Source organism: Dipteris shenzhenensis, chromosome 15 (genome assembly GCF_047967505.1).
Source record: "Dipteris shenzhenensis isolate YYH24624 ecotype China chromosome 15, Dip_SZ_1.0, whole genome shotgun sequence".
NCBI classification, from domain to species: domain Eukaryota; kingdom Viridiplantae; phylum Streptophyta; class Polypodiopsida; order Gleicheniales; family Dipteridaceae; genus Dipteris; species Dipteris shenzhenensis.
The window spans coordinates 38,918,512-38,934,481 of NC_141610.1; the positions used below are offsets into that span (position 1 = coordinate 38,918,512).

The 15,970-nt window shown below is 41.7% G+C and overlaps 1 protein-coding gene and 1 pseudogene across 1 annotated transcript; both read left to right on the top strand.

Annotated features, from left to right (window-relative positions):
- Window positions 1–12,623: 12,623 nt before the first annotated feature.
- On the top strand, window positions 12,624–13,562 carry LOC147893784 (pentatricopeptide repeat-containing protein At1g11290, chloroplastic-like). The gene has a single exon (XM_087386358.1). The coding sequence runs from the start codon at window positions 12,624–12,626 to the stop codon at window positions 13,560–13,562; it is 939 nt and encodes a 312-aa protein (XP_087242484.1).
- Window positions 13,563–13,566: 4 nt separating this feature from the next.
- Window positions 13,567–15,117, top strand: LOC147893785 (pentatricopeptide repeat-containing protein At2g13600 pseudogene; annotated as a pseudogene).
- Window positions 15,118–15,970: the final 853 nt, after the last annotated feature.

Sequence of the window (15,970 nt, forward strand, 5' to 3'; positions counted from 1 at the left end):
AAGAGGATAGTCCGAAATCAGATGAGGAGCGGGCTGCAATGTCCAAGATACCTTATGCATTGGCTGTTGGTTGTTTGATATATGCCATGGTTGCTACTAGACCAGACATTGCTTATGCAGTGGGAGTAGTGAGCCGATACATGGCAAATCCTGGCAAACAGCATTGGGAAGCAGTGAAAGGGGTTATGAGGTATCTCAAAGGCACTCAGGATATGTGCATATGCTTTGGGCAGACAGATTCAGTGGTACATGGGTATGTAGATGTTGATTATGCAGGTTGTCCAGTGAGTAGGAAGTCGACTACAGGCTACTTGTTCACATTCGCAGGTGGTGCAATTTTATGGATCTCTCGTCTACAGGGTTGTGTTACCCTTTCTACCACTGAGGCAGAGTATGTGGCAGCCACGGAGGCTGCAAAGGAGGCCATATGGCTTTCTCATCTCTTGGCAGAGTTAGGTATGTTACAGGAGATTCCAGTGCTACACTGTGATAGCCATAGTGCTATCATGTTGGCCCAAAATCCAGTATTCCATGCCAAGACAAAGCACATTGATATCAAGTACCATTTCATACAGCAGGTACGTGGTGATAAGCTCATCCAGCTTGTCAAGATTCATACGGATGACAATCCTGCAGATCTTCTTACGAAGAGTCTAGCTTCAGCAAGGTTTGCACACTGCCGAGACCTCATGGGTATTGGATAGGTGACCTTCTTCTATTGTTGTACATTGTTGCACGTACTCTCACTCCCCTTAGGCACATCGCCTTTAAGTGGGAGGTTGTTGGGGTAAAGGCCATGTGGCCAGTCCCGTGTACATAGTATACTATGCTTCCACTATATATACTATGCATACCTATTCTTTGGTGTCTCTTGACACCCCCACATTGTGTGCTCTCCTCTCCTTCTTGTTGCCCTTTGCTGTCCCCGATCCTCTTCAAGCCCGAATCCAAGGCCATGACAAACTTGCTCATATTAAGAAGCTCAATTATTAAAGAATGTTTAGATTCCCCCATAGAAGAAGAAGAAGAAGAAGAAGAAGAAGAAGAAGCAACAACATCTTGATACTTAAGGACAAAGCCTTGTGCCTCATTGAGAAGGTGAAAACTGACTCTCTTTCCTTTTGGAAAATTTGATCCAACTACAATATTAAGGCATTTGGTGACTCCAATGTCCCAAATCTCTCTTTCATTGCTCCAAACAACTTTTCCCAATCACCCTTGGTATCTTCTGGAAAAGCCTCATGCCTAGTTAAGGCCATGCCTTCCAAGAAATCTGAAAGTATTTCGATCTGCTCCTTCATACACCAGCCTATCAAGTGGCATGCTTGATTGAACTCCTAGATATAACTCCTTGAATCTTCTCCTTTGAATCCGTAGAACACTAGATGTTGAGCATTTTGCACCAAAATATGAGTAGAAACAAACAATTTTTGGTCTTCCAAAGATCACCGCTCTTCCTTAAATCTAGCAAGGCTGTGAGGTTATGATAGAAGAATTCTTAGAAAAACCTACCCGACATCTCCACCAAAAGATGTCACAAAACTGGGGTTTAGTTTTGGTCACGTCTCAAACCCACATATTGAAGAAAAGTAAAGAGGTTTTGGCATTAAACAAAGCCAAAGAGATGCTCGCTCTCTATCTCCTTAGATCAAAACAAAAATATAGACATCAAAGGTGAGATTGTACTCTAGCATAGGAAATAGGAAGGGCTTAGGGGAAGCATTAATTTGGGCTAATTAATCAGCTCCGAGAGTGAGGGCAACCCTTTGCTGTTGGGAAAAATCTTGCGCATGTGAATTGATGTGAAGGTAGTGAATTGATAGGAAAGAATCTTCTTTTTAAGAAAACAAAGCTCAATAGTCACAAAGAGATGGCTAGTCATAAGGTTTATAGAGAGCTGGCTAGTCTCAATAGTCACAAAGAGATGGCTAGCCACAACGATTACAGAGAGCTACACACCTGATTGGCATTAGAAGGGTTAAATGTATAGAGAACCAGTGGTATGCCGGGATGAACTAATGGATCAATAAATGCTTATCAAAAATTGATATCATGAACTTGTAGAGATAAATAAGAGCTTTGCATCCATATAAATTCTTTTACACTTTGACAATTGAGTGGAAAGTTATTGCAAATTTCCTATGAGTGGGCAAAATTGTCCCACACAATAATATGTGCTATTTAGATAGCAATAACTATTTCATTTCCACTTAAAAAAATATCTATATATATAAAGGGATAGGGCTTGAAAAGACAAAGATTTTGCTATAATTTTCATTAGAATTAGAGTCTAGAGCAAAGAGTTATGACCATTTTACTCTAAACTATGAAAATTGTCCATACCAGGCTTGAATTTGCCCAACTAGCAATTTCCTTCAACATTGGAGAAGAACTCATAGCTCATTGTGGATTGAGTTTGCCTAGGAGAGTAAAAGATGAAATCATACCATATTTGGAAAAGACCTCCTCACGTGGACACATGAAACTTTGAAGCGAAGATCGAAGATGATGAAAGAGATAAGAGAAGAGTGAGGAGAAGGGAGCACAAAACGTCATTCAAGACATCGAGAGAGAAGAGAGGTGTACAAAAAGGAGAGCATAATTCTCTAAGGAAAGGTAAACTATGGGTAGAGCTAGACATAAGGTGATGGAATACCTACAATGAGTCCTCGAGTAGGGGGAGAGAGCCTTCTTTTATAGAAAAAAATTTGCCCTCCTTTACCTTGTTATATTTCCATCTAGTACGTACTTTGACCCCTTGGTGACATAAGCACATGGGTCATCCTTTTGGGCACACTTTGACAAGTCAAGAGGCCTCCACATGGAGCCCATAGGGACCATATCTTTTCCAAATGTCCACATCCTCCATACTCCACATAGGAAGGATTCCTTCATGAGTCCATACTCTTACACATTCCTCCACATGCCCTCCACATGCTAGGCATGTGATCTCTCCTACATTATTGAGCACACATGGACATGAGACCCACCTCTTATATGGCTCACTCTTCTTATTTTTTGAAACCCCATAATCTCTCACTCACAAATAACTCTCATCCCATACTAAGGTGTTTGTAATTCATACACATGGTATTTACAATGATTCATTCCACTCATCCTCTTAATCCCTTACAATGTCTTGAAAAATGAAAATGAAGTGATAGGTAATAGGCTACCAGTATCTTCACAATCTTATCAAACATATATAAAAGTGATACTAATACCAAACAAGGGTGCATGCATGCACGAAAGCACTTGGCTCCAACTTGTGGGTTTTATGGGTCTTTAGACATTGTCGATTGTTTAGTAAGAAATAATAAAAAAGAAACGCTTTGAGGACTCACAAGATCCATTAGGATTTGCCAAGGTTCTATGGTTATTTGCATACTCTCACACTGGCTGTAAAGCCACTACCTTTATTAAAAAAACTATAAATTAAAGTTGGAATGTAAATTGGCATTATTTTCCCTTAAAGGTTTTATGAATGATACCTGCAAAATTTTGATGTCAACTTTATGAGGTTTTTTTTGGCCTTATTTTTATAAATAGATCCACTAGATGACAATCTCTTCACCAGAAAGCATAAAGCCATGATTTTTTTTAAACAGGCGAAGCTGTTTTTCTGGCAAACGGCTTTCTAGATAGCAAATATCTTTTTCAGGCAACGGCTTTAGCAGTTAACATGCAAACTGTCTTTACCGCCTTGCTCACAAACAAACACGTGAGACTTGGATGAGTGATTGGAAAGCTTGAAGTGACTTGAAGACTTGTAGCTAGAAGAAGCCAAGGTAATCCTTCTAGGGACAGCTCAAGCATGGAGGAAGAGTGGAGTCCTCGAATTGATTTATAGCCATGTTGGAGGGGGGTAAATGTGAAGATAGTGGGAGAGAGGGAAGGAGTCTCACTTGCGGCTTCCTCACATACACAATGGGAGAATACACACACAGGTGGAGGCTGAAAACAATTTTCCTCTTCTTAGTTGTGGAAGCCAAAAGAACTCTAGTACAAAGAAATAGAAGAATCCTATATGTGGGTCTCAAACCAAACTCAACTAACTAAGGTGTCATACTGACTGAGCCACAAACTAGAGTAGATAAGAATAGCTGTCATCCAGCTATTACTCGTGGGCGGTGTACCAACCGCATCTGCAGCTAACAAGTCAGTGACATAAATGCACAACGGTCACCCTGGCATGTCGCGAGTGGAGCTCGATATCTCAACACTCCCCCTCGAGCTCAATCCCAATCCTTGCACACCAAGCAGGTCTCTGAACTTGCGCAGCTTCTCTGCGCCCAATGCCTTCGTGAATATGTCAGCTACCTGATCCTTTGTTTTGACATAAACTAGATCAATAAGATCTAGTAAAACCTTCTCCCGCAATCCCACTTGGTGATCTAATCACCTCAATGCCCAAGAAATAACGTAGCTCTCCCAAATCCTTCATCTCAAACTTCTGCTTCAATAGCATTTTCACATGAAGGATATCTTCATCACTATCACCTGTGATGATCAAATCATCAACATAAATGACAAGCAGCATAATCCCTTTCTCTATTTTTCTCACATAGAGTGAGAAATCTGCCTTGGAAATCTGAAACCCAATAGTGACAAGATACTGTCCTATCTTCTCAGACCATGCTCTAGGTGCTTGCTTCAAGCCATACAAGGCTTTCTTCAACTTGCAAACAAACTCAGGATGAATAGCATGAACATAACCTGCTGGCTGCTCCATAAAGACCTCTTCTTGCAAATCACCATATGCAAGAAGGCATTCTTTACATCCATTTGATGTAAAGACCATCCTTTTGATGCAGCCATAGCAATGATTGCTCTGCTAGTTGCCATCCTTGCAACCGGACTGAATGTTTCTTCATAATCAATGCCATATGTCTGTGCATACCCCTTGACAACTAATCTTGCCTTGTATCTATTCATAGAACCATCTGCATTGTGCTTGATCTTGTAAACCCACTTACAGCCGATTGCATTCTTGTTTTTAGGCAAAGGCACCAATTCCCATGTAGCATTGGCTTCCAAGGCATCCATTTCTTCACCCATGGCTTTCTCCCATTTTTCTTTTTCCATGGCTTGCTCAAAAGAAGTGGGTTCTGGTTCTTGTATCACTTTGACCATATAGGCATAGTGAATGGCTGTAAATCCATCATATTTCAGCCTATCCACAGGATACCTAGCTCTGGTAGACTTGCGTAAAATAGGCTCACTTCCAGGTGCTCTCAAAACATCCCTGGTCTTCCTTACTCTAGGTGTAACAACAGAAGGAATACCCAACTCATCATCAATGCTCTGTTCTGAGCCACTGGATTCACCATCCACATAAGAGTGACCTGCATTCACATCAAACATGGGCTGATCTACCTTCTCTTTTCCTTTTTGTGATACCTGCGTACCACTATCTGCATTGCTTTGAGGAGATTCTCCTGATCTCAATCTGCCTGTCCATGGCAAAGTATGTGAACCACTGCTAGAGGACACTGCAGGTCCACTGATATTTTGTGATTGCTGTTGTGAATTCTGTGCAGCATTACCATTTTGTGCATCTACATCAATCATCACATTTACTGGTTTATACCAGTTGCTCATCTCATCAAAAACAACATCTTTGCTCACTGTAAACTTACGAGAAGAAGGGTTATAGCATCTATACCCTTTCTGCTATGGAGAATAACCAATAAAGATGCACTTCTCAGCTTTTGGATCAAACTTGGACCTCAACTTGTCTGGCACATGAACATAGGCAATGCAACCAAAAATTTTCAAATGAGAAATGTTTGGTTTCCTACCAGTATACATCTCCTCTGGCATCATGCCATGTATTGCTGCAGTGGGAGTCCTGTTCATTATGTAAACTGCTGTAGCAACTACTTCAGCCCAATAATAATCTGGTAGATCTTTTTCATTTAGCATGGCCCGAGATACCTCTCCAATATGCCTATTTTTCCTTTCTGCAAGTCCATTTTGCTGTGGGGTATGACTGCATGAATATTGCTGCTTTATGCCATGCTCTTGTAGGAACCTTGCAAACTCATTTGAGAGGTACTCTCCCCCTCCATCTGACCTTAGGCATTTTATTTGCAGGCCTGTTTCTTTTTCAGCCATAGCTTTAAAAGCTTTGAAGTGCCCAAACACTTCACTTTTCTTTTTCATAAAATACACCCAAACTTTTCTGCTGAAGTCATCAATAAAAGTGACAAAATAGTGACAGCCTCCAATAGATGCAGCTTTAGTAGTCCACACATCAGAGTGGATTAATTCCAATGGCTTTTTACTCTCTTGAACATGCCTAGGAAATGGTTTCCTTGCCTGTTTTCCAAATTGACAGGCTTCACAAACCTTATGCATTTCTGCAACCTTAAATTTAGGCAATCCTGCAACAATATTTTGGGCTTGCATTGATTTAAGTCGCTGTATATTAATGTGACCAATGCGTTTATGCCAGATATCAATATCTGCAACTACACCAGTCCCATGTGCAAACATTGCTGTACTCAATTCAGGCATGTCCGCATCCAACATAAACATCCTGCCCTTCTTCTTTCCTTTTGCTATCAAGCGACCGTTATTTTTCATATCCTCAACAAAGCATCCATGAGGATTAAATCTGACCTGCAAGCCCTGCTCAACCATTTGACCAACAGAAACCACGTTCTTGGTGATGTTCGAGACATGAAATACACCAGACAAGTATTTCTTTTTCCCATCCTGCATAGACAAAGGAATTTTACCAATCTGCACAATAGGATGTGCAGTATCATCACTAGTCTCCACAAATCCTGGTTTTTCCATTTTCCTTGCATCCTGCATCCATTCTGCATGACCTGTCATGTAGTTTGATGCACCTGAGTCAACATACCACACATCATTTCGTTCTTCTACACTTGTCACAGAATTGGTCATATGCTGCACCATAAATAGATGCTCATTTCTGTCATCACCCTGTCTACTGGAAGATGCATAATTGCCTTGCTGCAATTTTCCATTCATAATGTCATTCTGCTTTTTGTAGCAGTCCTTAGCCATATGACCCATTTTACCACAGTAGTAGCATTCAACATTGCTGTTTGCATTTTGGCCTCTCTGCCATCCACCACGGCCTCTTTGGCTCCCCCTGCCTCTAGAGTTACCATGTCCTCCTGCATAGGACTAGTTTTCTTGAGTTTGCTGCATATTCTAATTTCTACCACAGCCTGCAGATCGGCCTCCTCTACCTCTGCCTCTACCTCTTCCAACATTTGAGTAGAAGACAGTTTCTTTTGAAGTTCCTCCTGAAGAAGATGCACCCCCATTTCTCTGCTCTTCAGAAATTAGAAGAGCAAACAACTGTTCAAAATCAGGAAATTTTTCATAGACGGCAATGGATGTCCGGAACTCTGTGCATAATCCTTTCCTAGACCATTCAAGGTCACAGAAACTAGATCATCATCTTCCACTAGTGACCCAATGGAAGCAAGTGCATCTGCAATTTTCTTCACCTTCATGTGGTAGTCATTGATGCTCAAATTTTCTCTCTGCACATTGTGCAACTCCTGTTTGAGCTGCATTTTCTTGGCTTGCGTATTTGTGCTGTGTACATTTTTGCCAAAGTATCCCATGCCTCCTTTGGCATACTTGCATCCTAAATATGCACAATCATAGAATCAGAAATACTGATAGACAACTAGTACATAACTTTGCTGGCTCTCTCATGCCATCCTTTAAATGCCTGCATTTCCTGTTGATTGGGAATATTAGGAAGAACTGGATCTTCTTCATTTCCTGTAATGAACTCCCAATAGCCTTTTCCCATAAGGCTTTTCTGTGACAATCAGTGAAAGAGAATCAGACGCCATTACAGAACACTACAAAATATTCTGTCACTATGAAAAACACAGGTTTTGCCTCACACGGGCAGATCTGCAAAACTGACGAAAGTAGTGATGATTTTGCATCAACAGGCAACAAGCATGATTTTGCAACTCCCAATATCTCTGCACACAGGCATACGATGCAATTTCTGCGGCAACTTTTCACCGACCAGCCGTGAGCAGTGGTCGCACAACAAAAACAGGGCCTTTTTCTAAGTGCCTGCGAAGAACTTCCGCCTTCAAAATGGGCCCCGAAATGGCCTCCCCCTCTCCCGCAGCATATACTGTGCTCTCGCCACACCGCGAAGGGCGTCTCAATCTAAGACAGTGCACTCTTGCACTTCTGGCTGTGCTACCTGCAGAGATTTGCTCCTAAACTCGAAATAGGAAAGCAACACTGGTCCTCTTACTAGGACACCGCGAACTTGGTTTGCTTTCTTGAGCTCCTTACCACGAACAAGGCTCTGATACCATGTGAAGATAGTGGGAGAGAGGGAAGGAGTCTCACTTGCGGCTTTCTCACATACACAATGGGGGAATACACATACAGGTGGAGGCTGAAAACAGTTTTCCTCTTCTTAGTTGTGGAAGCCAAAAGAACTCTAGTACAAAGAAATAGAAGAACCCTATATGTGGGTCTCAAACCAAACTCAACTAACTAAGGTGGCATACTAACTGAGCCACAAACTAGAGTAGATAAGAATAGCTGTCATCCAACTATTATTCGTGGGCGGTGTACCAACCGCATCGGCAACTAACAAGTCAGTGACATAAATGTACAACAGTCACCCTGGCATGTCGCGAGTGTGGAGCTCGATATCTCAACAGTAAAAAGCACACACAACCTAATGAAAAGCCAAGCCACACACAAGCTAAAAGTTGAAAAGCCAATAGCCATCTAAAAGTAGAGGTTAATAATTTTAAAAATTCCTAAATTCCTAAAAAAATAGAATAATCACAAAACTCCCACTCAACTCAATCCTAAAGCATTGTCTTTAGGAGAGCCAGTGCTAATAAAAGATATCAAATTTTTGTGTCACAACATGTTCACATAATCTTTAGATCCTTATGAACTAGCACCATGCAAGAGTACAATTAGATGATTGGCAGATTGAATATTGTATTAACCCTCAAATGATGTGATCCACCATTTCCAAGGTGTTAACACACTCTCACCCTGTATTTAGAAGGCAAAGCACACACCTTGCACCACCATTATATTGACAATATAAGGGAGGTATATATCAACCAAAATACCTCTAAACATTCCAAAAAAGACTATATAATATTAGCCTGACTTATATACAAGAACCAATAAAAATTTTCTAAATTGAGGCAACCTTCTATAGCATACTTGAAGTTTACGAAGGCCCACATGTATATGTTCGGAGGCTAGTATATCAATGTAAATCCATCAATTCATAGCAATGAAGCACAATATAACAATGTATATCAATGTAAATATAGTACCATGAATCCACCATGTATATTAATGTAAATCTAACACCATGAACCCATCAATGTAAATCCATCAATTCATAAGAGTGAAGCCCATGTAAATGCTCTTTTTCCCATTGCATCCTTAATCCAATGCTGCTCACCCACTCATTGATGATGATGGAACTTGCACACTAAATTTGAGAAGCACCTAAACCAATAATAAAATAAATAAAAGATAAACCATTGCATTAATATATCTAGCATGCTTGTCATATAAACTAAGCACAAATTACATTAGGATGGAGAAAAATACTATTCATCTTATTTAACAATTGACATGGACACAACCATAATAGTATATTTACCTCCCGTTGACATAAGAGACCATTTAGGACAAGGTGCCTCTTTATCAAATAGCACATTTTGATTATGATGTAGAGGGAGGAAAGGACAATGCTTCTCTTATCTTGAACCTTTCTTTGTAGATGTATTGTGGAGAGTCTCGTTATTCGATTGGCTAGTGGGCTTGGATGGTGGATTGAGGGTGGCTATACTTTGTGTTGGCGATTGATGGATGTGCTTGGTCTCATGGTTGCTTATATTTGGGAGAGATGCATGGTATTCCTTTGAAGATTGGGTAATGAGAGGAAATATTTTTGCTATTTGATAATTATATTTTTACAAACGTTGCTTATTAGGCTTGCTGGTACTCATTAGGAGCTATTTGATAATTAGATTTGTATAGATGTTGATTACTAGGCCTACTAGTACTCATTAGGGAGCCAATATTTAGCTTGTGTGGTTTTTATATGCAAGCAATGGCAACGTGGGGTGCGTTGCTTCCTCCCTCAAATGCCCCCTTTGAAAAATGATAGCCACAAGTTGGGCATTCATTTACTACATTATAATGTGTTGTAGATATCGTCAACCTATTGAATAAGATAAATTTTTAATTTATTTATGCTTCATTAAAATATCATATATTTTATGTATAGGCATGATATGTGACGTGTAATTAGGCATAAGTTCTCAAAGTTATACTGGCATTCTAGCTTTTATCCCACATACCTTATGAAAAAGAGCTTTGCCAACCCCTAAGCTCAAAATACTCAATCTTGAGCAACTTTAGGAAATAGTTACGACTTTTGGGAGCTTAAAAAAGTGTCATTTATTACTTTTTTTTAATAGTTTGATCTACGATAAATTGTCTCAAAAGAACACTTGTTGTCCAAATAAAGAACACTTATGGTGATAAGTTCTCAAAAAAAGTCCACTGCGATAAAATGGCCCAAAAAAGAACTTGTTGTGGTACAGGTGTGAGTATTTGTTAGCTAACTTTTGGGTGCATTAGGGGTTAATGATGCGTTCCTAGATGTGGCAATTGCAATTCGCTAGTGGGCCTAATTTTTGGGTGTTTGGGTTGCTTCCATTATTTCGCACATCAGGTTTGAATTAAAAAACAAGGAAATTTAGATTGACTGAGTGACTCTCAATGCTTTTGGAGCATCCAATACCATGAATGCATTGCATGTGCAGTCCACATCAAGGCAATGCTCCCCTAGAGTTGTTCACTTGTTCAGTTAACATGTGGTTGTGTGAGTCTCCTCTCTATATGGATCTTTAACCCATGCAAGGTGCCGTAGCATGTGTGTAGAATGCACATGAACAAGGTCGAAGGAGGATTCATCTCCACCGTACGATCTCAACCTTTTCAAAGAAGAATATGCCAATCCATTGAAATAACTCATCGCCAATATTTGAAATCACTCTTGCACACAATCAAACTAACCACATCTTAGTTTTTAATTAATAGTCATGCCCACCGACCCCAAACGACAAACTCGCAAGTAATTGCTGTCAAAATTCACAATCACCCCCCTGCACATGGGGAATGAACTGGAGCCACACTTTTTGATAGAAAGGTGCTTCGGAATCTAGCTCGTGGCTCCAAATTCCCCTTTACGTAGAGGTCTTAGGTCGGCAGAGATTTACTTTGCTGTCCGATCAAGCTAAATGCATAATGAGAATCTGCCCGTGCACTGACATTGGCCGCCAAACCATCTGCCCCCGTAGCCATGGGTTAATTTGTGTTGGGAAAGTCATAGTGCCCACCAATCACAAAGCTCTACATCACCCGCGCACAATTAAATTAACCCCGGAGTTAATTTGTACAGCTCCTCCTTGAAGACCTCCACGTGGATGGTCTTTCTGGGAAGGAAGGAAAGTGCCCGGAAAGTGGCTCATGAGCGCCGAAGTTCCTTAGTGACATGGAGAATGGCTCACGGTGGCACTTAACTTTCCCGGGCAGTCACGAGTGGATACAAGAGCTCAGTCAACAATGCAGTTGACTTCTATAGCGTTCTGCCCATTTTCGAATTCGAGTTTTCGATACTGCCCATCTCGAACGTCTGCACGCTCGAATCTGAGAAAGCCGCCGACCCAGAGATGTTTCAGTGTTCAGTTGCATGTTTCTGTCATGTTCCCGACGGATTTATCCAAAGTTTCTCCTGCTCTCGATGGATGGATCCTCTTCCATCCGCTTTCAGGCTTTGCATCATGAATGGCCAGAGAAGCCGACGCTTGCAGACCAGGACCTTACGAGTGGCAATTTGTGCAGACTCCCGCCACTGGAATCGGAGCATCAATCACAAAAGAAAAGCCTTACAAGCAGACAGGTATCCACCTCTCGTAAGCTCAGATGCCAGACATTGTTGAAGAATCGCCCACCTGGAAGTATCCAAGAATCCGAGTCTCTATACAAGAGGCTTACGGGTACGCAATCTTCCGGCTCCCTTAAACTTAGAGACAGGGAGCCATCGAATTGGGAGTCGGATCCTGCCACCTATGCCCATGTGTTGCGGTGTTTCGAGGAAGTGAAGTATCTTTCGCATGGAGAGCTTGTCCATTGTTATGTTTGCAAAAGGGGGCTTGAACACAACAAATTTTTAGTTAACCTCCTAATACAGATGTATGGCAAGCACGGAGCTTTAGACAATGCGCATGCGCTCTTTTTTGAAATTACTGAACGCAGTTTGTTTTCATGGAATGCCATGGTACGAGCATATTCTCAGTACGGACGGGCTAAGGATGCTTTCCAACTTGTTCATCAAATGCTACAGGAAGCAGTTACGCCTAACAATTATATAATTTGTCAGCATTCTCTCTGCATGTGATTGCCCAACAGCCCTAGGCAAAGGTAAAAGGGTCCATTGTTGCATTGTAAATAGTGGTTACGAGTTAGATGTTGTTGTGGCAACTGCCCTTATAAACATGTATAGCAAATGTGGTAGCCTGAAGCATGCACGGATGGTATTTAACACAATGCCTGAAAGAGACACAATCTCGTGGAATGCAATGGTTGGTGCATATGCCCAGCATGGGCAGGGCAAGGAAGCTCTCTTACTGTATGATCAAATGCTATGGGAAGGAGTACTTCCAACTAAGGTTACTTATGTTGCGGTTCTTGATGCATGCAGTGTGCTGGAAGATTTCGTCAAAGGCACGCACATGCATGCCTGCATCATGCATAGTGTGTCTGACTTTGATGTTGTTTTGTGTACTGCCCTTGTTAACATGTATAGCAAAGGCTGCAATGTAGACGCTGCATGGAGAATATTTGACAGAGCTTATGTGAAGGATGTTATCTTCTGGAATGCAATGATCCAAGCTTATGTCCAAAGTGGACAGTGCAGCAAGGCTTTCCAACTTTTTGATCAAATGAAATTGACTGGAGTGCTTCCGGATAAGGTGACGTTTATGCTCAACCTGTCTGCATGCATCAATCAGGCATGCTTACTTGATGGGAAGCGGATGCACATTGTCATTATGAGTAATGGATTTGATTCAGATGTGGCTGTGGGGAATGCACTCATATACATGTATGGCGAGTGTGCTGGTCTGGAGGATGCATGGACCATGTTCAGTAGAATGGATGAGCAGGACATCTTTTCATGGAGTTCCATTATTTCTGCTTATGCTCAGAGGGGTGAGAGCAATAAAAGTCTTCAAATTTTTCACGAAATGCAGAAGGAAGGAGTTCTTCCAAACAAGGTCACTTTTGTCAGCATTCTTGATGCGTTTGCTAGGGAGGATGCTCTGTGGGAAGGCAAGCGGATCCATGCATGCATGAGTAGTACTGGAATTGATTCAGACATTGTGGTACGTACAGCACTTATCGATATGTACGGAAAATGTAGGGTCTTAGAGGAAGCATGGGCTTTGTTTTTCGACATGCCTGAGCGAGACTCTTGTGTCTTGTAACGCCATGATTGCAGCCTATGCCCAGAATAGGCAAGTTAAGAATGCCCTTCATCTTGTGGAGCAGATGCAGCATGAAGGATTTATGCCAGATAAGGTCACCTTCATTAGCATGCTTTCTGCTTGTGGTAGCCAGGCAGCTCTAGCTGAAGGCAAACGGGTTCATTTTCTCATCCAGGGCAGTGAATTTAAGTCAGACACTTTCCTGGGAAGTGCCTTGGTCAACATGTATAGCAGCTGTGGTAGCCTGGAGGATTCAAGGAACGTGTTTGACAAAATGCTTGAACGGGACATTTTCTCATGGAATGCAATAATTTCAGCCTGTGCGCAAAATGGGCTGGGCAATGTAGCCCTTAGCCTTTTCAACCGAATGCAGCAGGAGGGAGAAATTTTGAATGAGTTCATCTTTGTCAGCATTCTTCCTATGTGTATGGACAAGGAAGCCTTAACTAAAGGCAAACAGATCCATGTTAGGATTATAGGCAGTGGCTTTGAATTAGACAGCATGGTCGGCACAGCTCTTGTAAATATGTACAGCAAGTGTGGCTCGTTGGAGAACTCAAGGAGGACATTTGATGAGATTGTTAAGAGGCCTGCCAGTGTGTGGAATACCATGATATTGGCTTATGTTCAACATGGCCAGTACACAGATGCCTTACAATTATTGGACCAAATGTACCAGGAAGGAGCTATACCTGATAGAGGGACCTTTGTGAGCATACTCTCTACGTGCCACAGTAGGACAGCTCCAGCCAGAGGCAAGAGAATGCATGTCCGCATTGTCAGCAGTGGCTTTGAGCCAGATGCTTCTGTGATGAATGCTTTGCTTGATATGTACGAGAAGTGTGACAACTTGGATTACGCAATCAAAGTTTTTGAGATGATTCCAGAGTTATGTAAGAGTACCTTTGTCAGCATTCTTTCTGCATGCGCAAGACATGGAGCACTGACACAAGGCAAGGATGTGCATGCCCAGATTGTAGGCTATGGATATGATTCAGATATCCTGATGGGCAATGTTCTTATCAACATGTACAGCAAGTGCGGCAGCTTGGAGGATGCATGGATGCTATTCAAGAAACTTTCTGAGCCTGATGTGGTCTCCTGGACTGCCATAATATCAACATATGCGCAGAATGGGCTGGGCAGGGATGCACTTCAACTCTTTCATAAAATGCAGGTGGAAGGGGTTACACCAAACAAAGTGACCCTTGTGAGTATTTTGTCTGCATGTAGTCATGCAGGTATGGTTGATGAGGGTTTATGCTACTTTCTTTCCATGAATCAAGATCATGGTATTGCCCCTATTTTAGATCATCACCACTGCATGGTGGACTTATTCGGAAGGGCAGGGCGCTTGAATGAAGCAGAAGCCTTGATTAATACCATGCCTTTTCGGGCCACGGCTGTGACATGGACAACTCTCCTCAGTGCCTGCAAAAATCACGTGGATGTGCAGCGGGGAGAGCATGCTGCAAGGAAGGTCTTCGAACTGGATCCAGATAATGCCGCACCATATGTCATGCTGTCAAACGTCCATGCTGCAGGATGTAGCTAAAGCGATAGCTAGTATTGAGGAAAAGGGCATCATAAAGCATTGCTCTTTCAAGGTTAAGGATAGGCTAGAAGATTACTTTCAAGATGATTCATATGATTCATGGGAAGGTCCCATATGGAGAGACGAACATTTGGGAAATTAGGGTGCCGGATGAGATCCTGATTCAACGTTGGTGTTGGGGAGTGCTTGTCTCAAGCCCCCACATTGTGTGGCAGTTTAGCAAGTCTGAAGTTTGCTAATTGATGCAACTTTTGGAGAGGGTTTACGTTTGGCTTTGTATGGATGGTTAAGTTTGCCATAATCGTATGTAAGAAATGCTTGGATCTAGATGTTTCTAGAAAGAAAGGGTTAGGCATCGCTGAATAGTTCGGGTGTCCATCTAGCACCACTTGTGGCGAGTTTGTTGATTCATGTGTGTTAACATAGAATGATGTTGAGATAGCATCCTAACCACTTTCCCTCAAGAAAAATGTCACGGCTCAAAATATCAAGTCTACACATGATACATGTAGCTGAATTTAATAAGACATGGTTGATTCTTGAATGATATCATTCCACCGATCTTGTTGATGTAACTTGAGCTTGTTTGCTGCTGATCTAGACCACTACGTGTGTGGTGTCTTGACCTCTTGTTGTCGTTGTTGCTTATCCTCTTGGTGTAGGATCAAATATGTGCCTTTCGTTTCCATTAATATATAGATTTGTGTTAGCTCAATCAGAGAGTGAATTGACAGGATTCCATGCCCAAGTGGGTAAAGGCAATTGATTCGTGGGAATTGCAATGAGGCAACTTTCTACAAGGGATGGTCTTCACTTCACAATGTTCACCAGAGAATTAATTGCTAGTACCATA